The sequence below is a fragment of the Argentina silus genome (assembly GCF_951799395.1).
Source record: "Argentina silus genome assembly, chromosome: 13".
Lineage (NCBI taxonomy): Eukaryota > Metazoa > Chordata > Actinopteri > Argentiniformes > Argentinidae > Argentina > Argentina silus.
The window spans coordinates 17,670,557-17,696,334 of record NC_139667.1 but is presented as its reverse complement, the minus strand read 5'-3'; the positions used below and the strand labels follow the sequence as shown (position 1 = coordinate 17,696,334).

General features: G+C 46.0%; 1 protein-coding gene across 1 annotated transcript; it reads left to right on the top strand.

The window, feature by feature from the left end:
• Positions 1–188: 188 nt before the first annotated feature.
• On the top strand, positions 189–25,778 carry trappc12 (trafficking protein particle complex subunit 12). Its single transcript, XM_083682771.1, has 12 exons — positions 189–214; positions 4,347–5,762; positions 6,280–6,396; positions 13,095–13,208; positions 13,668–13,806; positions 15,465–15,577; positions 16,192–16,264; positions 18,121–18,194; positions 23,462–23,560; positions 23,684–23,787; positions 24,057–24,144; positions 24,577–25,778. The coding sequence occupies exons 2-12, from the start codon at positions 4,359–4,361 to the stop codon at positions 24,817–24,819; spliced, it is 2,568 nt and encodes an 855-aa protein (XP_083538897.1). The 5' UTR covers positions 189–214; positions 4,347–4,358; the 3' UTR covers positions 24,820–25,778.

Here is a 25,778-nt window from a genome sequence, read left to right as displayed (position 1 = left end):
GTTCAACGTTCAACTGTGTAGCGTATAGAAAATATCCGTAAAACCTCTTTACAAAGCAGATTTGTATTGCTTAAAATGCGTAGATTTTTCAAGAATACGATTACGGCAGTAGCACATAAAATTTGGTCCCACTTGGATACCGTCGATCTCGCTTCCTGGAACATTCACGCAGGCGCTGTTTCGCTGTAGCTGTCATCAGTAACAAGAAGCAAAGGTAAGGTAAACACGTTTTCGTTTACTCTTGAACATTTGACAGCTAACGACCTTGATAACGTGAGTGGTGATGAATTAACCAACGTGAATTCTGTATCTAACCAACTGCCTTGTGTTCAAATCTTTACATATTTCGTCTTGTTTGCTCTTTGATGATGTAGTAAGCCAGCTAACGATAGCATCAAGCTAGCATAACAATCGAGCTAGCTGGTAAAATAGCCAGTTACATTATTATGACTAAATACCGATTATTTGGCGTAGGGAGTCCTAACCACATACATGAATCATGATTAGGTTTGTTTAGATATATCGAGCAGCTTTGGGATTTAATACATATAATAATGGGTGCTTCATTCATTCTCATCTAGCAAATCTCATTTTATGTAGGGCTGGAACGAGTAGTCGACTTATGTCATGATAAATGCTTTAAATGCAAAAACTGCCGACTGATGGGTGTCAAGCTAATCAAGTACAATAAAACAAATTGATACATGTAAAAAGGAAGACATGGATAACCTAACCCTTACCTGTATTGTATCCATCCACACTCAATTTCAATATAAAATAAAGTATGTGACCACTGAATGATGGCATTACAATTACCCACACTTTAATGCATTTGGAAAAAGGTATATATCAATATGATTGCATTCAAAGCATGTTTCTTTTGTAAATGAATTCTTTGCACTAATCGATTAATTGATAAAATAATCTACAGATTAATCAATAACAAAATAATCATTACTTGCAGCCCTAATCTCATGTACTAGTAGTGTTAGCCAAATTGGCCCTCACAGACAGGTATACAGTGCATTCGGAAAGTATTCAGACCCCTTAACTTTTTCTACATTTTGTTATTTTACAGCCTTATTCTAAAATGGATTAAAAAAAAATGTTTCCTCATCAATCTATACACAATACTCCATAATGACAAAGCGAAAACAGATTTTTAGAAATGTTTGCTAATTTATAAAAAAATAAATTAAAAAAAAAACTGATCACCTTTACGTAAGTATTCAGACCCTTTGCTATTACACTCAATTGAGCTCAAGTGCATCCTGAGTTATTTCGACGACTTGATTGGAGTCCACCTGTGGTAAATTCAATTGATTGGAGATGATTTGGAACGGCACACACCTATGTATAAGGTCCCACAGTTGACAGTGCATGTCAGAGCAAAAACCAGGCCATGAGGTCAAAGGAACAGGATTGTGTCGAGGCACATCTGGGGAAGGGTACAAAAAAATGGCTGCAGTATTGAAGGTCCCCAAGAACAAAGTAGCCTCCATCATTCTTAAATGGAAGAAGTTTGGAACCACCAAGACTCTTCCTAGAGCTGGCCGCCCGGCCAAACTGAGCAATAGGGGGAGAAGGGCCATCGTCAGGGAGGTAACCAAGAACCCAATGGTCACTCTGACAGAGCTCCCAAGTTCCTCTGTGGAGATGGGAGAACCTTCCAGAAGGACAACCATTTCTGCAGCACTCCACCAATCAGGCCTTTATGGTAGAGTGGCCAGACGGAAGCCACTCCTCAGTAAAAAGCACATGACAGCCCGCTTCATTCATTAAACCATTTTGCTCTTTAGGGAGGTCATTCATGATACTTTGTCCAGTTGGTTCGGTGTTGGGCGGTCTTCTCTGCTTCCTTCCAGGATGTTCTTGTTTCCTTGAGTTCTGCCACCACAGACCTTCTCCAGCTGTTCCTAGGTCTTCCTGGCTTCCTTTTCCCCTGTGGGTTCCAGGTTAAGGCCTGTCTGGTCGTGTTGGAGGGTGATTTCCTCAGGGTATGCCCAATCCAGCCCCATTTCCTGCATTTGATTTGTGTTTCAATTGGTTATTGTTTTGTGATTTGACAGAGCTCTTCGTTGGCCCGTAGATTCTCAGGATGTCGTAAGCATCTGTTTATGAAGGTTTGAAGTTTATTGTTTGTTGCTTTTGTGGTTCTCCATGTTTCTGACCCGTAAAATAAAACTCATTTGACATTTGAGTTGAAGATGCAGAGTTTGAGATGTGTTTTGAATTACATATTTGTCTTAGTATTAAGAAGGATGATCTTGCCTTCCCTATTCTTGTCTGTATGTCTTTATCACTGCCTCCGTCCTTCCCAACAACACTTCCCAGGTATGTAAATGAGAGGCACTCTTCCAGTGCCTCTCCGTCCAGGTTCATGGCATCGTCTATTTTATGGTTGATGTTCATCACCTTGGTTTTTGGTTTATTGATGTGGAGTCCTCTAGAGGCTGCAATTGTGGTGAGTTTTGTGATTTTGGTCTGCATTTGTATTTTTGTGTGTGACAGGAGGACTATATCATCAGTGAAGTCCAGGACTTCTAATTGCGACCGCAGTGTCCACTGTATCCCCAGGTTTTGTTCGGTTATGGTTGTCTTCATGATCCAGTCAACTGCCAAGAGGAAGAGAAAAGGAGACAGCAAACAGCCCTGTCAGACTCCTGTCTCTACTGTAAAGCTGTCAGTGAGATCCGTTGTGTATGACTCTGCAGGATGATTGTATATATAGCTGCTGTACGATGGTTATGAACATCTTTGGAAGTGTAGTGTGCCATGAGATTCCCTCGGATGTCTCGGTCCAGACTGTCAAATGCTTTTTGGGTTAGGGTTATTGGTATTGACCTGTAGAGGGTATTCAGATGGACAGATGTTGGCTGGTTCTCTCGGTATGGGTCTATTCAATAGGTCCCTGAAGTGTTCAGCCCATCTTTTCAGCTAGTCTTCTTGCTTTGTAAGTGTTTTTCCATCTTTGTCTGATATTGGTCTGTCTGGGATTTTGCGTTTGCCTGCCAGTCTCCGTGTGGTGTCATGAAGTTCCTTCATGTTGTGTTGAGCTGCTGCTTCTTCTGCTTGAGTTGCTAGGTTGTTGATGAATTGCATTTTGTTTTTCTTGATGCTCTTTTTTACCAGTTTGTCTGCCATGGTGTAATCTTGTGCTTTTGCTTTTACGGCTCTTGTGCGGCTGTTGTTAAGACTGTCCTTGGCCTGTTTGCTGTTTAAGCAAAGTGTTTCTATTAGGAGGTGGTGGTCTGTTGCAGCATCAGCTCCTCTTTTCACCCTAACGTCTTGGAGAGATCTCCTGAATTTCTTATTGATGCACATATGGTCAATCTGATTTTCAGTTTTGTGGTCTGGGAAAACCCATGTGGCTTTGTGCACTCTTATGTGGGAAGACACTACCTCCTATAACAAGATGCTCAGAAATCTGTGAGTTGTTCTCCAGCCCGCTTGGAGTTTCCTAAAAGGCACCTAAAGGACTCTCAGACCATGAGAAACAAGATTCTCTGGTCTGATGAAACCAAGATTGAACTCTTTGGCCTGATTGCCAAGCGTCACATCTGGAGAAAACCAGGCACCGCTCATCACCTGGCCAATACCATTCCTACGGTGGTGGCAGCAATCAGCATTTTCAGTGGCAGGGACTGGGAGACTAGTCAGGATCGAGGGAAAGATGAACGGAGCAAAGTACAGAGAGATCCATGATGAAAACCTGCTCCAGAGCACTCAGGACCTCAGACTGGAGCGAAGGTTCACCTTCCAACAGGACAACACAGGAGTGGCTTCGGACAAGTCTCTGAATGTCCTTGAGTGGCCCAGCCAGAGCCTGGACTTGAACCCGATCAAACATCTCTGGAGAGATCTGAAAATAGCTGTGCACTGACGCTCCCCATCCAACCTGACACAGCTTGAGAGGATCTGCAGAGAAGAATGGGAGAAACTCCCCAAGTACAGGTGTGCCAAGCTTGTAGCGTCATACCAAAGAAGACTTGAGGCTGTAATCGCTGCCAAAGGTGCTTCAACAAAGTACTGAGTAAAGGGTCTGAATACTTATGGAAATGTGATATTTCATTTTTTTATTTTTAATAAATTAGCAAACATTTCTAAAAACCTGTTTTGTCATTATGGGGTATTGTGTGTAGATTTGAGGGAAAAAATTAATTTAATAAATTTTAGAATAAGGCTGTAACAACAAAGTGAAAAAAGTGAAGGGGTCTGAATACTTTCCAAATGCACTGTACACTGTATGTTCAGATAAAGAAGTCTGTAGTGTCAACTTTGCCTCGTATAGTGTTGACATTTGTTTTATGCTGAAACTAACTAGCAATGATTTCTGCACATGTCAGGCCTATAGTACAATGGATAGCAACGAGGCTCCTGCCCAGAGGCCAGTCACCCTGGATATCACAGGGGCAGTGGAGATTGAGACCAGCACCAGCGAAGCCCCCCTTGCCCCTCCAGAGCCAGCGACCACCCACCACCACCAGGCATCCTCCGATGTCCTCTTCCAGGAGGAGAGCATCGACCTGGGTGGGGACTCTTTCGTCTCGCCCCTGGAAGAAAGCACGCCATCAGAGAGCCCGCTGGACAAGCTCAATGACCAGATGATGGAGAGCGTCATGATTTCTGACTCGCCTAACAATAGTGAGGAGGATGACGTGGTTCCCATCGACTCTCTTCTGGAGCAGTTTGAGGAGAGAGATGAGGAGGAGGAGGCAGGGCTTAATGTGAGCACTAACGAGGAGGAAGAGGAGGCTCTGATTGGACTGAATACCACCGAGGTCAAAGTGGAGGCAGAGGAGGCCAAAGAAGAGACCACTCCCGAGGAGGAGGTGGAGGAGGCAAAACAGGAAGTAGGCCTCATCACAGAAGATCAGGATACGTTCACACTCTCCGTCTCCAATATACCCATGGGGGATACCCCGAGCCCTAGCAGCCCGAAGCCTGAGCAACCATCTCTGGAGGTCAGCATCGAAGGGACCACACCACCCAAGGACAAGCCCATCCCTGTGTGCACCATCTTCAGCCAGGGCAGTCAGTCCAAAGTCCAGGCCCTGGTGCCCGACGGCTTCCAACCCACACTCATCAAGTCCCCCAGCTTCAGCATGGGCAGCGGGAGTGGAGGGAGCGCCGAGACGGAGACCCCCAGCAAGCTGGCCCCGCTGGTCTGCCAGCCCAGCCCCAGCCTCAGCAAGTTCTTCTCAGACAACGGCCACGTCAACCCAGCCTCCGACTTCTTCGACTCCTTCACTACCTCCTCTTCCTTCATCTCAGTCACCAACCCCAATGCAGAGTCCCCAAAGTCGGCCGCAGTCTCCGCTGTGGGGGCGGCGCCGCCAGCAACAGAGCGCCAGCTCTCCTCTTCCGGCGGCTCCTCTCTCTCCACCCCCGGGCCTCTAGAATCCACCACCTCCACATCCACCCCCACCCACACCCCCAGCTCCTATTTCGGGCCTAATGCCACAGAAGGCACCCCCAGGCCTCCACAGCAGGCCCCAGCTGAACCAACTTCAACCCCAGCTCCGGCCTCAGCCCCAGTCCCCACTCAGGCCTTCACCCAGCTCCAGGCAGTGTTCCCGGGCAGCGACGACCCATTCGCCACGGCGTTGAACCTAAGCGAAGTGGACAAGCGTTATGACGCCTGGCTGCCCTCGGAGGAGACCAGGAAAGTGCTCATCTCGGTGGCCACGCAGCAGTACAGCCCCGCATTCGTGGAGAGAGACAGGTTGGCCATGCCTGGCCTCAAGTTTGACAACCTGCAGGTAGTTCCCTTTTGCTTTCTTTTTTTGAGTGCTTTCCACTTATACCTTAAATGTCTTTGTTCTATTTGTTTAGTTTTTTTAAGGAAAAGGCCCAATTTATAAGCCCCTTCGGGTTTCTAGCTACCACCTGCACAGTATCTGTTTAGTTTTTTGCCCCCTTCACCTTTTGTCTTGTTTTTAAAGTGCAATACATACATTATACTTAAGAGGGCTACAGTATATCTCACCCAGTGGCCATACCATTCTATGCATTACAATGAGCCCATCCTCCTATTTCTACCTCCAGCAGCCTCCACTGAGCTCACCAGTTCATTAGTCTTTCTACACAGCTGTTTGACACTTACAGTAGGCCTCATGTTTATGAATGTTGTTACGCACAACACCATGCTGTATCTCTGTGTAATGCTGAAATAAAAGGCCCTTTGCTTAGTTTCAATGTAGGCTAATCCCACTGTGATTATAGATAGATAAATAGATATAGAAATTAACTGATGGATTGATTGAATGTACATTACAGGGTGATGCGGTGAAGGACCTGATGGTGCGCTTTCTAGGGGAGCAGGCGGCAATAAAAAGACAAGTCCTCAATGCCAACGCTGTGGAACAGTCCTTCCTGGGCCTCAAGCAGCTCATTGTGAGTCCTGTGTGTGTGTGTGTGTGTGTGTGTGTGTGTGTGTGTGTGTGTGTGCGTGCGTGCGTGTGTGCGTGCGTTGAGCGGTGAGAAAGTAGTCGCACTTCCCGATAGCTCCTGCAGTGTTATTTTTTTAAGTTAGAATTCGATCTAGAGCACTTCAAAAGAGACACCACTGGAACACAATATTGATCTAAACTGGTCAACTTTCGACGATGGTGAAACCAAAAGCCAAAATCTGGCCAAAACCAATTATTGATGCAAACAGGCACATGCTTGCTATTGGCAGAAAAAGGGGCTACTTATCATGTTGATTCAAACAAGACCAAATGCAGCATTTCTACAGGAGAAGGAAGCTCACAAACTGATGGGGAAAAATATGACCAGTCAGTGAATCTTCGTGTTTGAGAGGGGCGGCTGGTCAATCAAATCAAATCAAATCAAAAAATCACCTGCGGTAAAGAAATAAGCACTGATTGTGTGATCAGTGTCAGCGTATCTGCACAGTGCTTGCTGAGGCTGATCCTCTCAAACGCAGAGCTTTTTTTGCATTGATTAGGCCTAAACTTTTAATCTGCTGCAGGGTAATATGTTACTTTGCTACTTTGGCTGTTGGGATATGGGTTATGCAGAACAATATGTTAGTAGGACAAGCTATATGTTTGTGCACATGGAAGTCACAGATTTATGTTTACTATGGGTTAATGAGGCAACACAAATGTTGTGTGACTAAAATTAAATGACATTAGGTTGACTAAAACGGCCCATAGTTTTCATATTTGTGACAATAAATACACAATCAATATTCAAATGACAAAAATATGAGTAAAACGTCAAGCTATTTTAGTCAAAATGGCTAAGACTAGAGGTGCCTAAAGAGTGCCAAAATGAACACTGATTGTGTGTGTGTGTGTGTGTGTGTGTGTGCTTCAAGTGGTCCATGCTTCTATTCTATGTGATGTTGTCGAAGAATGGTGGATTGTGGGGATATAGCTGTGAAAGCTTACTTACGTAATGCTACCACAATGACTGTATCACCAGGTATGCCATAGCACTCCAGTTTTCATGGAAGCTGGAGACCACTCAAAAGCCAGTGTCTCGGCAGATGGCCTACATAGTCTCCTGTAGTATTATAGGAGGTTGTCATCCATGAGAAGGGAAACCCGTAATATGACCTAATTGAATGTTTGCTTTTAACATCTGTTTTAGGGATGTCAACGCCTTTTTTAAGAATAAACCAAACCTGTTGTGCTTGCTGCATAGTGTGTCAGATCCTCCTGGTACAGCATAAGAGAACAAAAATATGCATCCCTTCCTTAATAGAATGGTGTTTACCCAAAATCCAACCCCATTTCTCTGGCCCACCTGTCTCCCCAATTCCTCCTGTCCGTGAAACATTGCACTGAGGCTACACAGCGACCTCCCTCTCTCCCCCTCTACCCCCCCCCATCCCACCCTCCTCTCCTTCCTATCCATCATACCTGCTGACCCGCAAACCACCCTGACCTGCGCTTGGTATTTAAAACTTCTGCTCCTGCAGCAGACACAGAGAGAGGGAGAGAGAGAGGGAGAGAGAGGGGGAGGAGTGGAGAGATGGAGAGGTGGAGATCCTCCTGGCTCTTGAGTCCTCTCTCCTGCTGTGTGTATGTATAATGCATGGGAGCTGTGTGCATATTTCAAGGCCTTCTGGATGCCTCTCACACACTGAGGCCGTGGTACACCTGGAGTGCTGGACTGCAGTCTGCAAGGGCCACACACACGGGGCTATATTTGCTCTCTCACACACACTTTTTCTCTCTCTCACTCAGACACACCACACACACACACACACGGGAATGAGAGGAACACACACACATGTTCAGTACGGAGACCACTTGACCAAAGGCTGGAAATACCACCTGTGTGTGTGTGTGTGTGTGTGCGTGTGTGTGTGTTCAGAGGCCCTACTGTTCTTACCCAGCTAGCGTGGGTGACTACCCAGAGAGAACGAGCGAGAGCAGGATGGGGGAAAAAAGAGAGAGAGAGAAAGGTGGAGAGACAGGCAGGCGGTTATGAAATGTCAATGGGCTTTTGCTTCACACATGTTGCCCTCTTACAGACTGCTTCATGCAGGGACCACCTCACACTAATCAATACATACGATTGATTGCAGCGAATTTGAGACGTGCGTGCGTGCGTGCGTGCGTGCGTGTCCTGTGCCAATGTTCTGTGACTCTCATCCAGCTTTCCCGCCGCGAGAGTGCCTGGTGCTTTGTGTGTTTTCATGGCATAGACTCTATGGGCTGCTGTAACCTGTGGTAGCATAGCCTACAGATCTCTACCCTCTGGCTCTCTCTGTGTGTGTGTGTGTGTGTGTGTGTGTGTGTGTGTGTGCGCGCGTGTGCGTGTTCATGCGCCGCCGCCCTGCTGAGAGCTGGCAGTGACTCATGCTGCAGTGCCAGAGTGTGACTGCGCCCACCACCACTGCCACCACACTCCCTCTGTGCACACTCTCTCACACACACACACACACACACACACACACATACACGCACACACACGCACGCACTCTCGCAAAGGGAGGTGGTGATGAGAGGAGGAAAAAGAGAGAGTGTGAGAGGAGGAAGGGATGAGCGAGGGAAGAAGGGAGATGAAGGAAAGGGAAGCAGGGGATAAAAGAGGAGGAAGCTGGCTCGGTGGAGGAGAGCAGGGCTTTGAGAACAGATGCTGCGTTCTCTCTCTCTCTCTGTGTGTGTAGGAGATATCTCCAGATAGCACCGTATATGTTAGCTAGGCTAACGACACAGTCAGCTGGATGCAGGTAACATGCTGTTATTTTCTGCATTGGTTTCAATGGAGCGCTGTTCCACTTTCTTCCCTGTTCAAAAATGTGAATGTTCACAGATGAACGGCACTTTCAATGAACAGTGGCACATTCCTCTCCTCATGTGCTGTCAGCCATCGTGTTTGCCACATAATAGGCTATACTGTAATGTACTGAGTGTAGCGCCTATTTCTCAATGCCAGAAACACATGTAACTTAGAGAACCCCAAGAAAACGTTCCCAAATTCAAAACTCGAATCCATTTTTAAATCAATTGTAATGTTGTTCTCAAAGTTGGGTATGAGGGTTTTCTCCAAATCAGCTCTAACTTCGCAGACAAGCTTAGCCTAATGTTGTGCAGCCAATTTGTATGCCTTGTATTAGCAGTGGCCGAAACAGTGTACCGTTGATGCTAGCAAACCGAACAAAGCACACTGACAGCATTGCAGTTGTTCCAGTCCTCCTCTCCTCCGTGTCAGAGCTCAGTGTGCGGAACGCTGCATGTAGTTCAGTGGAAGAAACAACAGGGGGCAGCTCTACTAGTATAGCCGTGGTTCTGAATATGACAGGGAGATACAGGCAGCAGGGCTGGTGACAATCCCTCCCTCCTCTCTCTCCCACCCCCACCCCCACCCCCGCCCCCTTCTCTCTCTCAGCAGGGCCCAGGACCGGACTCATCTGTCACTCTGATTAGCCACATACATCCTTTCCTCTCTCCCCGTCCTTTCATCCCTCCCCTTCTCTCCATCCCTTCATCCCAGCTGACCTCTTCTCTCCTCCCAGTCTGCTGATGTCTGGGCCCAGGGCCAGGTCTGCCTGTGCTGCATGGGGCCATATGTCCACTGGATGGATGGGGGGCGGGGGCGGGGGGGGGGGGGGGGATTACATGATCAGCATCATCCCCCACCTTGGCTGGGACAGTCTGGGCCTCGACAACCCCCCCCCCCTCCCTTCATTCCACCTCAGTAATCACTATGACCTGGCTGCAATGATAGCTGGAGGTGCACTTAGATGTCATTAACCGCAACCTATTACAACACCAGGGCCTGGTTGAGTAGAGTCAGCATTTTGTTTGACTTTTTCAACGTAAGGGGACATTTATACAGATCCTGTTGATGTAGAGGGGGGCGGGCGGGCATCTGAAGAGCAGCATTGTGCGACGTACATGCATTTGTCCATGCCAGACCAGCAGTAACACACCTGAATGGAAGACTATGATTTAGTATGTCAAATCCGACGAGTCAGTCCTGGAATGGAATACAAGTCTGCACGTACACACTGCAGCTCTCCAAGGACTGGGGTTGCCTACCCTTGTTAAGACGTCGTCGCAAAGCTCTGGAATTGAGCTCATCAGTGAGCAAACATCATCACTCACTATAGTCAGTCACTGACGGGCTGGCTGACTGATGCCACCCAAAGGAACTTCTGTCAGAACTCTCCCACAGACATCCATTAGAAGCCAATAAAGAGTTTGTGTGTTGTTGTTAGCCCTTAAGCTAGTTAGCGACTTCACATAGTGTCCATTTTGTGTCCCGAGGCTCTCAAGATCTCTGGAACCTTTTCAAACAGAAAAATCATGGACCAAAGTAGAACTGTCTATTTTTTAGCTTGAGGGTAAAGCCCTCGACAGAGTGCAAAGTGCGGGGCTCCAAAAACCATCAAAGCAAAGTTAGCGACGATCCCTGCTGGCGTGCTAGCATTTCTTTCCTATTTGCCTGTGTTTTTCCACTCCCTCTGCGTAGTTTCCAAATGCTGGGGCTAAATAGAAGTGGCTCGGGAACTCAGTGTTAACCAAACCAGGGAGAGAAGCCTTTTTAGTGTGTTTGGCTGGAGGCTGGGCGTCTCGCGAGAGAGAGAGATGCTAGGCTAGCAGTGGGCGTGCGGCTCATTTTGTTTTCGGGCTGTTATTTTACTCACCAAAGGAAAAGCGCTAAATTTGTGATCTTCAACACAATTAACAATCCTCAACCCTTTTAAACCCCACAACGCAGCTAATTGGGAAGCGAGTGGTGTACGTGTACGTGCGTGCGTGCTTGCCCTCGTTTGTATGTCTATAAGGAGAGGAAAGTCCTGTGTTGTGTCAATGTCTTACGACAGATGGCGCAACTCTGTCCACCCTGGTCTGTCTGAAAAAATCTGTCTGCAAACAATTATGGGAAGAATACAAAGTAGCTGGCTAAAACTTTTCAGCCTCAAACCAGTCAAGACTGCAACAACACAATAAATCCATGAATTATTTTCAAGTTTCTTTCCAGTGAATTTCTTCATGACATGATTTGTAAATTGAGTGTGAACTATTTATTACCTTTGGCAATGAGTATGAAAACTAGCATAGATTGGTCAGCTAGCCAGCTGGTTTAGCCGGTCACATTTAATATGAAACAAAACAGGTGCTCATTTATACCACTGATATAAGGGTGCACATAAGTACCTCTAAAAGTAGCCAGTTACTATAAAAGCCAACGGTTAATTGAGTTTTGATAGTTTGTGAAGTAGGTTGTAATGCCTGTAATTTTCTGATGTGGATATAAAACAGCCCATGATCTGACACTTGCTTCACTGTGTGACTGTGTGTGTGTCCGTTGCATGCTTTGCATGCAAACCCTGATTCGGAGGATAATCCACTATGAGTGTGTGTGAAAAGCAAGGCCTGCATTACACTGTAAGCCAGCTGAGTACACATTCTGTGTGTGTGTGTGTGTGTTTTCTTCATTTGATACCACCCACTATAATCACCATCTTAATGCCATCCTTATTTGATTAGGAGGGATCTGATTGTTATAAAGAGGCAAAGTAATATGAGCCGGGCTCAATTATTAATCATAAACCATACCAGTCAATTGTTTTCCTCTCACACCTCCTCTAATTGAAAATACTCACACCTGAGATGCGCCAATCCATTTTTAATGATATTTGGCTAAGGAGTTGCATTCACTAGTAGGCTATTAGTTAGCTTGCCATCTCTCACAAGTACAAAGTCAACCTTAGGCCGTTGTGTAACAATGGAGAAATGGCCAGTAGTCTGAAGCCTTGCTCAGTGGAAGATAGGGTTGAGTTTTAGCTATTTGCTATAGCCTGTGTTTGCCACGATCCAGTCTTCTACTGCACTGTAGACGCACGCACACACATGCACACGGTGTGCGTGTGTGTACTTACTCCCTTGACATTCTTCTTCCCCTCTGCCCGCTCTTCTCTTTTCTTCCCCCTCTTTGTTCTCAAATTAGGACTTGGGGGAAGGGGGGGGGGAAGAGAGAGGGGTGACGGACGGAGAGAGAGAATGTGAGGATGGAAGAGAGTGAGAGAAAAAGAAGAGAGAGAGAGATGGGTGAGAGATTTCTCTCACTCATCTCTCCCTCTTTCTCTCTCTCTCTTCCCCCATATTCCTGTGCTGCCTAATTAGTAGCCTGGCTGTGATGAATGACATTGCAGTCAGAACCCAAGCGCTGGTCTGACCTTGTCATCCTTACTGATGGGGTGGCTTGACTGTACACACCCTCTCGGCCCCCCATCCTCCTCGTCCCGTGTGTACCTACCCCCTACTGGGGAAGCAGCTGTTGCCCCGGTGTGTCTGTGTGTTTGTGTGTCTGTGTCTGTGTATGTGTCTGTGCGCGCCACTGTCTCCTCACCTTGTCCCCCAGTGTTTTCCCAACCTTTGGCAGCCACACACACACACACACACACACACACACACACCACTCTCTTACTTGACAATGCCGCCAGCCCTTGATGTCTTACTTTGGGGACCTTTGAATCCTGCCAAGAAAACACTGCCACACGTTCCTGTGTGTCTATATCACCTAGTCACCTTGTCTGTCTCTGTTGCTCTAGTGTGTGTGCGTGCGTGCGTGTGCGCGTGTGCGTTGCTCTAACGTGTGTGTATGTGTCCTCTCCCTCCTAGAGCACTAAGAACTGGCGAGCCGCGGTGGACCTGACAGGCAGGCTACTGACGGCCCATGGACAGGGTTACGGCAAGAGTGGGCAGCCTACCAGCCACACCACTGACTCACTACAGGTGTGTGTGTGTGTGTGCGTGTGTGTGCGGAATAGAGTGTCTCTAGTTTTACATGGCCCTCTATCTGGCAGGGTGTGCATGTGTAAAGGGGAGGTGGGGGAGGAAGCCAGGAGCTGCCCGCATGTATTAGACTCAGGATGACGGGAGTCTGCTGACATATATATATATATATATATATATATATATATATACACACACACAGACAGACAGGCTGAATGGCGGAAGCACACACACACACACACACACACACACACACTGTGGATGACAGGCAGAGGGCAGTGCTGCCTATGGTGAGCAACAGCTGTACCCACTGGAGTGGAAGAGGCAGACAGGCAATTTCTTTCTAATGCTGCAAGCTGGATGGGCAGGGTTTTGGGACATTGATTCTGCTAAATAAAACAAAGTATTTGAAATGGACAAATATTTCAACCCAGGTATTATTTTATGTATATGTTACAGTTGTGGTTTGTACGTCTGGCCCTGCTCACCAAGCTGAGCCTGTTCCAGAATGCTGAGATGGAGATGGAGCCATTCGGCAACCTGGACCAACCTGACCTCTACTACGAATACCACCCCACTGTCTACCCTGGGAGACGAGGTACACACACACCTCTACTACAAGTACTATCCTACTGTCTACCCAGAGATGAGGTAGATAGAAGAAGAGGCAGAGAGAGAGAGAGAGATCATGGTCATGATAAATTCAACAGCTGTAGCTGTAATATTCCAACAGCTGTAGAAAACTAACTCTACACGTTGATTTCAACTCCACTGGTGTTGTTATTTTTATTCTCCCTCTAACTCTGCATGAATAGTTTTCTGATGTAGTGCCATTGCTTTAGTCTGCCGTGCCCATGGGGGTTTACTACAGTAAAAGCAATAGCAGAGTCATGGCTGTGAACGCACACACACACACACACACACACACACACACACACACGGCTGAGGTGAATGCTCGAAGCTACACAATGGAGTCCAAGGGGAGAGCAGATTGAATTTCCATTCCTCCATATTAAATGCTTTGTGGCGCCCCAGGTGCCTACAGACACTGGCAACAGTTTCTAACTTGGCATCAAAGTTTTAAATCTGTCGGTCGGCTGCACCCATCGAATATCTATTATCCATGAAGACCTCGCTCTAAGAATGCAGAAAGACTGGGAAAGGAAGTTTATCTTTCCGAAGTATCCGGACCTACTGCGAAATACGGTGTTGACAATTTTCTTTATTTTTTGGCCCACCTCCAAACCACGGACGATAACTTTATTTGTTATTTAAAAAGACAGTTAGAAGGAAAGTAACAGTAACAATCAATAAAGAACAATTTTCTTTGGCAAGTTATTCATTTGTTTACAAAGTAAGAGAGAAAGAAGTTGAGCCTTTGAACGCAACTTGAATCTATCACATTTATTTGTCTAGTGCTTTTTTCAAAGACAACTGTCTCAAAGTGCTTTACAACAAAAGGGGGGTGAGGACCAGGATATACAGCGGAGTAGACTCAGCCAGGAATATTTAAGAAACTGGAATCTAGTTTTGAGCGCTCAGAGACCCTCAGAGACCCTCAGTGAGATGAGCACAAGATCAGAGGCTGTGGAAAACTGGTAATCGGATATATTAAACAGTAAGAGAGAATCAGCATAAAAGAAGCAACATCTCATTTTAACATCAGCACTTGTAAGGTTAAATGGCATCCAAATTGTTCGGGTCATACTTTGATTTTGCTGTCTTTGAGACCAGGCCGACAGGGTCATATCATGTTTCTTTAACTCAGGATGAAACAGGTTTGACTCCTTTTTGATGGTTCTCTCTGTGATGTCACCAGGTGTCATTGCAGAGTCGTTGAGGGAGCAAGAGAGAGCACCCGTTGGTGCTTTCATGGGCGAGCTGAGGGCTGATTATCAAAGAACCTTCGCCCCTGTGGTTGGACGGATAGGCAGGCAGGCAGGCAGGCAGGCAGGCAGGCAGGCAGACAGACAGACAGACAGACACTCAGATGGAGACACAGATGGACAGACTGTGTTCTCTGTAGCTACCAGAGACAGTCTTGTATCAAAGAGCCAGAGATCAAAGACTGGGGGCTCAGGCACATGTCTCTCTGCTCAACTGGATGTACACTACAGTACAGTACTGCCTTTGAGAGAGAGAGAGAGAGAGAGAGAGAGAAAATATTGGTAGAGACTGTGCCATCAGTACATCTTGTGTGTGTGTACTATATGTGTGTGTATTTTGATTCTCTCTCTCTCTCTCTCTCTCTGTTAGGTTCCATGGTTCCGTTCTCAATGCGGGTGCTGCACGCGGAGCTGCCTCAGTACCTGGGCAAACCCCAGGAGTCTCTGGACCGCCTACACAGCATGAAGACCGTCTGCCAGACTGTGAGGACGGACACGCACACAAACACACACACACACACACAGATGCACACATGCATATGTAGCGGAGGTCATTTGGAATCACACTTGTGATGAGGTAGCCCTGCATGAGAGATGTCAACGCAAGTGTCGCCCTCATACCTTGAGGATGTCTTCTTGGTTGGGAGATCCTGGCTCAAACCCTGCCTGTCACACACACACACACACACACACACACACATATGCACATGGATGAACACATGCATACAGACACACACATACACATACTGTACATAGGCATGCCAAGGTTTTACTCATCTCAGTCTCATTCTCTCCCTCACCTTTGTTCATCCCACTGAAGTTTGTACGGCATTAAATTGTAATCCCCATTTATTTCTGTTTTTAATACCTCTTTTCTCCTCTCCCCTCCTCTCCCACTCCCCTCCTCCCTCTCTACTCTCCTCTCCCACTCCCCTCCTCCTCCTTTCCTCTCCTCTCCTCTCCCGTCCCCTCCTCTCCTCCCCCACTCCTCTCCTGCCCCACTCCCCTCCTCTCCCTTCCTCTCTTCTCCTCCCCCCACTCCCCTCCACTCCTCTCCTCCCCCACTCCACCCTAACCCTCCTCCCCTATCCTAACAGATTCTAGACCACCTGGAGCAGGGTTCGGCTGAGGACGGGAGCATGATCAACCAGACCCTGGAGAACAGACAGGGTACGTACCATACGGCTCAGCACAGCACCGTACTGCTCAGCACACTGAACAGGCAAGATGCTTGGACACAGCACACCTAATGTTCTCTGTGTTAAGTGCAGACAGTTTTTGAAATACTCATTTGAAATACTCTCATATACTTTGGAGCATTTTTTTTAGCCTGAGCTAAAGAGCCAGCTTGGCAGGGTTTTTTGCATTTTTGGGAGTATTCCATTGTTTTCCGTTGTGCCAGGCAAACTCAATCAAGCACAGATAATTATTTGAAATACGATTTGAATCCAGGCTAAGAATGCTATGTACGGTAGTGGGCCTGGTGGAGTCCTAAACTGACCCCTAACCCCTACCTCTTACTTTAACACCTTGACTAATGTATTTGCTCCAGTGGAGGCTGGTGGGGGTTGAAATCAGAGGACGGGGCTCATTGTAATGCATAGAATGGAATGAGGAATGGTATCAAACACGAGTGAGCCTGTCCTCGGATTTCTGCCTCCCCTGGACCAATGTATTTCCTCCATCTTGCCCTCCGAGACGCATACCGTTTCACCAAGAAGACTTCTTGAGGTTCGAGGGCTACATTTGGGCTTACAAGGCAGGGCTACTGTACTCATTACAAGAGTGTGATTCCAAATCACCTTGGCGACAATAGGCCTAGGGGGGAATAGGAGCAAAGGGTGTAAGTTGGACTTTGGGCATTAGCCCTGATCACATCCTCGTTCTGCTATCTCGCCCTGGCTTTTTAACAAGGTCTCAAAGCAGAGACCAAAGTTTTTTTTTTTAAACTCATGGTTGTCACCAGTATTCGCAATTACATCTGGCGGGGAGGCAACTAATTTGCTGTCAGACCTCTTTAGAGGCCAATGTTTTGTTCTGCATTACAGCAATGCAGTAAAGGGGTCTAGAAGAACACAGTTGATTTGGGGTTGGGAGAAAGAAATCGATTCCTAAAGCATAGCTAAGTGTATTAAAACTTTTAATGCTATAATTGGATAAACTTACCAGTTTGTGTGTGTGTGTGTGTGTGTGTCTCATTTGTCATCTCTCTCTCTCTCTCTAACCACGTACTCGATACCAAAGCCTTGCTCATCTCAGCGGACCCCCACTGAGCGATTAGCCCTTCTTTCCAACTGAACATACACACACACACGCATGCACACGCACGTACACATGCATTAAACAATACAGACAGACATGCGCACCACACACGATCAGGTACTTCACACATTCACACATCACACAGATAAGAACACACACACACCCCAAGCCCAGGGCGAATATGAATATGATTGCAAACAAGGAGAGAGGGAGGGAGGGAAAAGAGAGGGGGAGGGGAGAGAGAGAGAAAGGGTGTCGCACTGTGTCTCCTCTCCCTTTTATCATTCCCTCTCTCAGACATAATTGATGGTTTACGAGGGTGAGAGGAATGGAGTGATGAGGGGAGGGGGTGGTTGGATGGATGGAGGGATGGGAAAGGAGAGGGAGGACGGAGGGTTTGCTGTAATTAAGACAGCCATGTATGTGCGTGTGCGCACGTGTTCGACCAGTGTAGCCAGTAAATACACTGGGTGGGTGAGGGGCAAATGTACTTTGAAAAATTGAACGATGACCCCCAACAACAGGGTTTTAAACTTGCCCCAGTATCATTCAACATAGCAATGTTATGAGTTTCATATTTTGACTCTCCGCTGCCTTCTAATCCATGCTTGAATAATCTTCAGTGTGTTGACTGTAAACAATGCAATCTGCTGTATTTTCTGCAGTGTAAAAAAAAAAAAAAAGAGTAAATGATTGCCCTCAAAACATAACGAAATGACCCTGAAAATAAAAACAAAGCAAATGTTTTTTTTTCCGTGTTGCAGCCTCTCTTCAGCTGTGGAGGTCTCGTCTGAGCCGGGTCATGTACGCCATGGCCAACTGTCTACTGTTGATGAAGGTATGTGTGTTAGTGTGTGTTACAAACCGGTCCACAGTCAGTCCTAGAACTACCACAGCTTTGTTGTCCAGGGGAAACGTAGGCAAGCATTCGCAACCTGACTGCATGAATGCAGTATTAATGTGTAAGTGACATATGTCAGCATGTGTGTCTGTCAAGCCCCGGAGTTACATGTGTTCACCGATAAACAAAGGTGAAGTGAGTGAAAGTGAGTGTGTATCCCAAGGGATCAATCGGCCGTCTGGCGGGCACGCCGCAAAACCTAGTGGTCACATGTACCATTGTAGGTCTCACTTGTAGTTCTGCCCAAAAAAGACAATTCCTAATGTGATTCATTGAGACGTTATTGTTCCTGGCAAAATGAGGTTGTTTCCAGCGTGACTCATGTTCTACAATTACCTTAAAATATACAAATTCATGCCTTGGCCATCATATTTGTATTTATAGCCCAGATCGGACAACGGAAGCATTTCTCTTACCTCTATAAAGTGCCTACGCCAGCCATGGGCATGCGCAGAGAATATGTACGAAAAGTGTTAGAAACAGCTGCAACTAGTAGGTTACAGTACATTATATGAGTTTCTGAAGTTCTGAGCAGCCTGCTCAGGTAGAGATGCAGGTCGGGGGAGGGCCAGACGTTCAACACTGTGCAGTATTGGCCCACTACATGTAGCCTCATTATTTTGTATGTTCTCAACAATGGTTCTAACTTGCTACTGCAATATCATGCAAGATGGTAATGTAGCCTAATAGCAATTCTGTGATGATTAAGGACTGATTGTAATATCATGATGTTCTAAAATAACAGCTTTGTGAAGATGAACCGAGTTGTCCAGTTATAATAGAACATTCAATATTTCTAACAACATGCACAGCTTCAGAATAGAAAGTGATAGGCTATTATCAGATTCATAACCAATGCTCAGAACTAAGAGATGTTTTTTATGAGACGACATCGACTGATCTAATAATCTTGTCAATTGATGGCTGATGAAAGCAGGCCTTGCTTGACCCCATTTGCAAAATGAAGGATATTTGGACCATTGAACTGTGGATTACTTTGCATGCTTCATACTTCAGGCTTTACAATATTTATGCAACTTTCTACCTAACTGTAGCCTAACTTTTACTGTTCTCTCGAAATCGATGCGTTGGATATATCAAACACTGTAGGCAATCTGAAGATATAAGTACAGTGCATTTGGAAAGTATTCAGACCCCTTAACTTTTTCCACATTTTGTTATGTTACAGCCTTATTCTAAGATGGATTCAATCAATTTTTTTCCTCATCAATCTACACACAATACTCCATAATGACAAAGCCGAAACAGGTTTTTAGAAATGTTTGCTAATTTATAAAAAATAAAAAAATAAAATATCACATTTCCATAAGTATTCAGACCATTTACTCAGTACTTTGTTGAAGCACCTTTGGCAGCGATTACAGCCTCAAGTCTTCTTGGGTATGACGCTACAAGCTTGGCACACCTGTATTTGGGGAGTTTCTCCCATTCTTCTCTGCAGATCCTCTCAAGCTCTGTCAGGTTGGATGGGGAGCGTCGGTGCACTATTTAGCATATGCTACTTACAATGTAACTATTTGAATTCTCTCGCGATTGACATTGGATCCAACTAATGAACGCTATAGGCCTATTGTTAGATCAAATCATTAGGCTACAGACTCAATTTATAATTAGGCTTCTGTATCAAAAGGAGGCTATTACTTTACTTGGAAACTTGTGTTATTTAAGCAATTAATTTTTAGACATCACAGATTCAGAATAGAAAAATTTAAAGTGTTATATCTTATTCATAACAAGGCTTGATAGAACGTGGGATGCTGTCATGAACAGACATCATGAGTTGAGATCAACAATCTTGTCAATCGTGGCTAGTGATTGAAGATATTATAATAAGGCCTATTTGTCTATTTCGAAAATCAGTGATATTTGGACCAAGTTTTCTGTGGGATGGGATTGACAATAAAGTTGATGATGAAATAACATGAAATATTGTGGCCAAATTAAAACTAATCACTTGGTATATTTTCAACGGTTAGGCAGATAAGGAGCTTCTCATAAATAATAATAAAAAAGGATTTGCACAGAATCAGAATAAATGACACTACGGGTATCCATGGGGCAATGATTAAACGTCAGAACAAAATAAATACAATCATAATTATGATGTAGGTTACTCATTAAGGTTTATCTATATGTGCTTTAGTCTAGGTCAAAGAAAACTTGTAAACAGGCATTTTATCAGCTGAATAATGTGCTTTGTCTGTCTCTGTGGCTGGCATTGATGGTTGCTGGATGAAGGCTGAGGAGCGTTCTCGTGTGCTTCTTGTCTTGGTAACCCAGTGCGCATACTCGATCGGCAAAGGCCTGCCCAGGAGCTGTTTTTGGGTCACGCATTGTTCTCATGTTGTTCTAGACGAGAGCGAATACCGAGCACGTTGTGTGGGCGGACAGACCAAAATGGCGATGAGGAAGTATGCATTTCGTTGGCGGATTAGCAACACAAGCTACTACTGTTGAAATGAATCAGGTGACGTCAGTCGACGACTTCAATGTGTCCATTCTTTTGCAGCCATTGGTGTGTGTGTGTGTGTGTGTGTGTGTGTGTGTGTGTGTGTGTGTGTGTGTGTGTGTGTGTGTGTGTGTGTGTGTGTGTGTGTGTGTGTGTGTGTGTGTGTGTGTGTGTGTGTGTGTGTGTGTGTGTGTGTGTGTGAGAGAGAGAGAGAGAGAGAGTTAGGCCTGTGATGGTCATGGAATTTTGAGTCACGCAAGATAACAATGTTCCCCGCTGTAGTAAAAACTCTCTGGGGCTGTGCTCGTTGTATGTATTTTCTTGCAAGTTTCGCCATCAAAGGAAAAGTGACCCTGGTTGTCATGCAACCATGCCAGGGGATCATCAGTGGAGTCCAGCGGCTCTTGTAAATAGCGCATCATGTCAGTGACAGCACGCACTCTCATCGGTAGAGGGGCAGTGCTTTCAGGCCTCCCCCAGGCCTACCTCAGGCCTCCTCCCTTCCCCCGCCTACCTCCTCCCTTCCCCCGCCTCTACTGTGCTAGCTAGCGGGAGCTTCAAAGGGATAGCACATTTCTTGAGGGAGAGAGCGTGCGCAACTATTTCTCCCTCAAAATACGAAACAGTTTGATTGAGAGACGGATTATGAAAAAATCCACATTTCTAAAATCAATGTATTTCAACGGTTATGACGGTCCGGGTTTTTTTTTCACAGTTGTCCTTGTGTAACCGCGTACCTGTCACAGCCCTAGTGAGAATGTGTGTGTGAGGCCTGCCTGTTGTTACTGCCCATTGTTAATGCAGTAAAGGTCTAAAGATGTTTTGGACAGTTTGTGTGTGTTTGTGTGCGCGTGTGTTTGTGTGCGCGTGCGTGTGTGTGCGAAGACACCACCGGCAGATATTGATATCCCCTATATTCCTCATAATTGGTTTCTTTGTTAGTGAGAGAATGAGTTTTCTGGTATTGTGGATGGAAGAAAGAGCTAGAGTGCCATCTGCTGGAGGTAGGTGCACACACACACACACACACACACACACACCAACCAAAAGTGTCCAAAACATCTTTAGACCTTTACTGCATTAACGATGGGCAGTAACAATAGGCAGGCACACACACACTCACACACATACACTGCACAAAAACAGTGACCTCTCCCACACCCTACAGCAGGTACAGCCTGCTCCACTCAGCAGTTCAGTCAAGATGTGAGCGATGTGTGGTCACGGTGGCACAGTGCCATTAGTGTAGTGTATGGTGGTGTGACCAGGGACATGTCTGGCTTTAAGGCTGGGCACTCTACTGAGACTGCTCTCCTTGCTGTCACGGAGGCCCTCCACTCTGCTCAAGCTTCCTCCCTCTCCTCTGTTCTCATTCTTCTGGACCTGTCCGCTGCATTCGACACAGTAAACCACCCGATCTTTCTCTCCACACCTCTCAGAACTGGGCATCTCTGGCTCTGCACTCTCCTGGTTTGCATCCTACCTGGCCGATCGCTCTTACCAAGTGACATGGAGAGGATCGCTGTCCGCTCCACAAGCCCTCACCACCGGGGTCCTCTAGGGCCCTTACTGTTCTCCCTCTATACCAAATCTCTTGGCTCTGTAATTTCCTCACACGGTTTCTCCTACCACTGCCACACAGATGACACTCAACTCTATCTCGCCCCCCCCCCCCCCCCCCCTTCTGACTTACAGGTGGCAACACGTGTCTCTGCATGTATTGCAGACATTTCTGCTTGGATGTCAGCCCACCACCTCAAGCTCAACCTTAACAAGACGGAGCTGCTCTTCCTCCCAGGGAAAGCCTGCCCTCACCAAGACTTCTCCATCTGCTGACAGGTGATCCTTGGTGATCCTTGACAAACACTTATCCTGTGCGGCGAACATCACAGCAACAGAACGCTCCTCTAGATTCTTCGTCTTCAACATCAGAAGGATACGTCCGTTCCTCACCAGAGAAGCAGCACAACTCTTGGTTCAGATCTCTCACCTTGACTACTGCAACGCACTCTCATCCAGAATGCTGCCGCCTGTCAGCGTTCTGGTGTTCAATTCTCCCATGTCACCCCACTCCTTTGCACCCTTCACTGGCTCCCGGTAGCAGCTCGCATCAGATTGAAGAACCTGGTGCTCGCCCTACCAGGCAGCAAAGGGAACAGCCCCTCCCTACTTGCAAGCAAAGGTCAGCCCCCAAACCCCTGCCCGATCACTCTGCTCTTCCACCTCGGCTGGCCGCCTGGCTCCGCCACCTCTACGTGGATGCAGCAGTCGTGCTACTCGATCACGGCTTTTCGCTGTCCTGGCGCCCCCGCTGGTGGAACGAGCTTCCCACTGCTATCAGGACTGCAGAGTCACTACCTATCTTCCGCCGTAGATTGAAGACTCTTCAGGCTACATCTTAACTGTCCCTCGTAAAGACCTCTTCATCCCCAGTACCCCCCTGTACAGTTTCTCTACTGTAAATAAATGACTGCTGACGGTCCCTGGTCCTAGGCTAGATGACTTTTTCTTATGATGACTGATGGATAGATGATTCACTTACTTAGACAAATGTATTTGTTGTAAGTCGCTTTGGATAAAGGCGTCTGCTAAATGCCAAAAATGTAAATGTCATGTAAATGTACATGTCGCCCTACTAATGTTCAACATGCTTGATTTAATATTTTCTCTGTCTACTCTCTCTCACCCTCTCCCATTTTTTTTCTCTCTCTTTCTTCTCTCTCTCTCTCTCTAGGACTACGTGCTGGCTGTAGAGACATATCAATCCATCATTCAGTATGAGCCCCAGCAGAGAGTGCAGCTGTTGAGTGGGATAGGACGCATATTCCTGCAGGTGAACACACACACACACCTTTCTCATAACTACTTTACACTGACCCTCTCAAACACACTCATATTGATAGATTCATCACCAGGAGTATGACAAAAAATGTGTTGATATTGTTGGTTTGGCCAGATTGGAGACATTAAAACGGCAGAGAAGTACTTCCAAGATGTGGAGCAATCCTGCCAGACCAAGGGAAGTGACCCGAATCAAGACACATTCGTCTTGATGAACAGGTATGTGCGTATGGTCATACCTGCGTGTGTGTGATGTGTCCACAGCTCTCTTTTAGTGTCTGAAATGGCACAGGTCACACCTCTGTATTTCTCATTTGTCAGCTAATTGTGGAAAAATAGTGTGATTCACACTGATAGTGTTGATGTTTATTCAGAGTAGGTGATTCATTGTCACATTTTCTCAGTTACTTAGGCGACTTGAAAACAACATGATTCTTCTCAGCATGAACGTGTGTGTGTGTGTGTGGGCATGTGTGCGTGTTTTACAGGGCATTTGTCTACCTCAGTCAGAACAACTACGCCGAAGCGCACACCTCCTTCTCAAAGGTGCTGAAAATCGACCCCAAAAACCCAGTGGTAGGTGATAATGTTATTCACTACAGATTGTTAGGGCCCACTTTTTCCCTGGTTAGGTGACATATGATCTAGAAAAACTATGTTTATGGTTGTGAATAAAATAAGTTTTCCTATATAGATTGAATTTCTTTTTAATGAGTCTTTGTTGATCACATCTAAAATGACTCTAGTTTGTGACACTGAGCTATCATCATCATGGCTGCAGGGCATTTACATACTTTGCAGGCGAAAAACTGCATCTTTCTATCCTCCTTCCTCAAGCAAAAAGTGCCTCTCTCCCTCCTTCCTTCCTTGGGTGAAAAACTTGCCTTTCTACCGCTCTCCTCCCCATAAGACCCTTCTCTTCTCTCCACAGGCATATAACTCTTCTCTACCCTCTTGGGTAAGATGAATAACCAATAAGCCATCCTCCTCCTCTGTCTCTCTCCTCAGGCCAACAACAACGCGGCGGTGTGCCTGCTCTACCTGGGCCGCCTGAAGGAATCCCTGGGCCAGCTGGAGGGCCTGGTGCAGCAGGACCCGGCCCTGTACCTGCATGAGAGCGTGCTCTTCAACCTCACCACTATGTATGAACTAGAGTCCTCCCGCAGCACCCAGAAGAAACAGGCCCTGCTGGAGTCGGTGGCCTGCCGCGAGGGAGACAGCTTCAACACGCAGTGCCTCAAACTGGTGTAAAGGGGGGGGGGGGGGTTGTTAGCTACGTTTGAGTGGGTTGTTTGGTAAGATGTTTTGGCTGGAGCAGGAACAGCCTAGGAAGCAGTAACCAAGGAGTCCTGTGTTTTTTGTACGGCTGGAGGTTTGCTTTGCTGTCGAAATAGAAAATCTGCTTCACTTAGGCTGAGAATTAAGCTTCACCCAAGCTAGGAGAAACCCCTATGAATGTAGATTGTTGTTCCGATTCTCTCTCAAAAACAATATATACAGTTATAGAAAAATAGCAATAACAACAATGATTGATCTAATAGCCTACTCATTAGCAAATCAAGTGAACAGACAACACAAGATCGGACCAATAACCTGCATGCACAGGGGTCTGCTGGAGAGACATGAGTGTATTGGCAGTCCCAAATGTAACACTCCACATAACACCATGGGCATTATCATGAGTATGAAAGCATGGAGAGGTACTGTAACTGTCCACCCAGTTCAGGCTAGAGTGCAACACAAATATAGACTGATGGAAATGATGATGAATGTGCAAGACTCTAATACTACAAGCTAATACTGATAAGATCTGTCAATACTTATCTGTTACCTTTTTAGTATTTTTTGTATTCTGATGTTCTGATTAAATAAGACCAAATCAAACCAACCAGAAGTTACTTCCCCCACCCCTGATCTGTTACTCATGTTCATATACTTCAACATTGTAAGAAACCTCCAGAACAGTCGCTTACTAACTCAAAAACAGACAGAGGCAGTATCCTTGACCATAGGCTCAGGATACACCAATCTCCACTATACAAAAGGAATGTAATATATATGTAACCCAAAACTGTACATATTATAGTAGGGAAATCTATGACTTGTAAAAAATGACTTATTATTGTATTAAATGATTTCTTAAAAATGACTTTTATTGAATTATTCTCATGATATCTTTCTAAGTATCACTGTTTACACTTGTGTTGACC